Source organism: Drosophila novamexicana, unplaced genomic scaffold, assembly GCF_003285875.2.
Source record: "Drosophila novamexicana strain 15010-1031.04,08,12 unplaced genomic scaffold, DnovRS2.1 tig00000974-arrow-arrow-pilon, whole genome shotgun sequence".
NCBI lineage: Eukaryota > Metazoa > Arthropoda > Insecta > Diptera > Drosophilidae > Drosophila > Drosophila novamexicana.
Genome location: NW_020824834.1, coordinates 1,193,733 through 1,195,883, shown reverse-complemented (window position 1 = coordinate 1,195,883; position 2,151 = coordinate 1,193,733). Strand labels below are relative to the sequence as shown.

General features: G+C 43.1%; 1 protein-coding gene across 1 annotated transcript; it reads right to left on the bottom strand.

The window, feature by feature from the left end:
- Nucleotides 1-350: 350 nt before the first annotated feature.
- LOC115765524 lies at nucleotides 351-1,131 on the bottom strand. The gene has a single exon (XM_030709143.1). It carries the CDS (start codon nucleotides 1,021-1,023, stop codon nucleotides 589-591), a length of 435 nt encoding a protein of 144 aa, XP_030565003.1. The 5' UTR covers nucleotides 1,024-1,131; the 3' UTR covers nucleotides 351-588.
- Nucleotides 1,132-2,151: the final 1,020 nt, after the last annotated feature.

The following is a 2,151-nucleotide window of genomic DNA, read 5'->3' as shown; positions in this document are numbered from 1 at the left end:
CTGTTTCAGTTGCAATTTTCCATTTGCAGTGTTTAATGGAAAAATCAAGCCATCAGTTTTTCAGCTGCCCATAGTGCTTATGTTTCGCCCCCCACACTACTACTCTCCGTCCCGCTACCCTACAACATTGCTGTCTCTGCTAATTGCAACAACAATTGCAATGCACTAACTAAATCTGAAGGCAAAAGAGAACTAGGCCAGAGCCAAACATGGCCAGAGCGCTGCCACTGAAAGCTGTACCCGCCCACAAACCGGCCGCCCGCCGCCCACCAGCTGCGGCGGGATAACAAGCAGGGTGCAAATTTTACAAATTATAATCGTCATTTGTCATGATGCTGCTCAGCAAGGACTCAGGGTGTGGCCGTAGCTCGACTCAGCGCACGGCCTGGCTGTGTGTGTGCCCGGGACAGGCCTTCACCCACATCGCATTTTTATTGACACATTGAAATGACAAGGGACACGAAGACAGAGATGAAGATAGAAATTTAGATGGACGGCGGCAGTCACGACTGATGATGAGCAGTGGCAAGAAAACTGAATTAGCAATTCACTTAAGCGCTTCGTTTTTGGCCTTAGTCTTAATCTCGTTCAGGCACGTCGCCGGCAACGTACTCCAAAGATTTCCATGCCCGGACGGCATTGCTGCAGCGTATCGAAAAGCATGCCGCCAAATGCAGCGCGCATTGTCATGCTCAGATCCTCGACATGCCCAATGTCGCAGTACGCCATCAGACCGTTGCCCAGCAGCGCCTCACAGGACGTGCCCGCCACCAGCTGCGGTTCGTAACGATAGACGGCGACACACAGACGCACCTGCTGACGTTGCAGCAGCAGCGGTATCATCGCTCGCCAGTTCACCTGCGACAAATCCAACTCATCCTCGGGCAGTGACAGCAGCAGCTCATTGTGCTCCAAATGTTGTTCGGGAAACTGCACAAATTCCAGCCGATAGCCATGCCAAAGGCAGCTGAGCAGCAAGAGCTGGAGCTGGAAGCAGGCAGCAGCAGGCAGGGCTAACTGCATTTTTATTAATGGATATTTTTTTCCCAAATTTGCTTGCACTATTCAAATTGATTTTCTTTCGTTTCTTGCTTCGCAAATTTATGCAGCAATTAAAATCGCGTTTGCACGAATCGAAGCTTGTACACAAACTGCGCTCTGCCGCAGACAGCTACGTGACTATACATTAGAGACTCGGAAGCGGGAGTCTTATTAAGTCTGGTCGAATTGGATTTTGCTGACGTGTGCGATCCAAACTGCGTCAGTGCGACAGAGTCGAGTTCTAGTTGATAAGTAGCTGGCGGCAGAGACAAAACCAAAATTGCTTTAAGACACAAAACAACTACAAGTGCTCGAGTCGGGTGTGCTTGACTGGAAGACACCCTGCAAACAGCTGCCTTTACAAAAGTTTTAGCTTTCAAGTCTCTAGCTTTTATAGTTTTCGAGCTCAAAGGCAGGCAAAGAAAGACTCAGCGGAATCCGGCTCGAGTATACACCAAATATATCAATAATATTTATAAATTTGTAACCATATTATAGTTTTTTTAACTATTCCAAAAACCAAAGTGCATTTCACAGTCCTTACAATACTTTCACTATTAATTAAATCAAAAAGTTTTGCAATTTCATGATTCATTTAACAAATCGCTAGAGTTTGAATTTGAATTCAAATATTTTGCAATGCGAATGTTTAATGTTTAACTTGGTTTTAATTTCTAGCTGCCAGACAGGCTACGTGACTGTCGAACGGTTTCGAATGCAGCACGTGGCAGGCCAAACTTTTATTTGCCCATTGATGACGCGCAATCGACGCAAGCGACGTCAACATTTGGAAGAATGTAGCAAAAAAAAACAAAAAACCAATTCCTTTAAAGTTTCAATTTCAATAATATTCTGAGCTATTCAGAAATTAAAGGAGTTTAAAAAAGTGCTCAGAGGCAGGACAACAGACATTTTCCATAATAATAATTTAATGAAAAAAAAATATTTGATCTAAATAAATAGAAGAAAATAAGAAATATTTCAATATTAGATATTTCCATAAATATCAATTGAGCAATTCTTTATGCTGAAATATTTGATAATAAATTGATATGAAAGTGTACTCAATTATGCACTTCGTGTCACTTAATTTTCAATTCGGAAACAAAT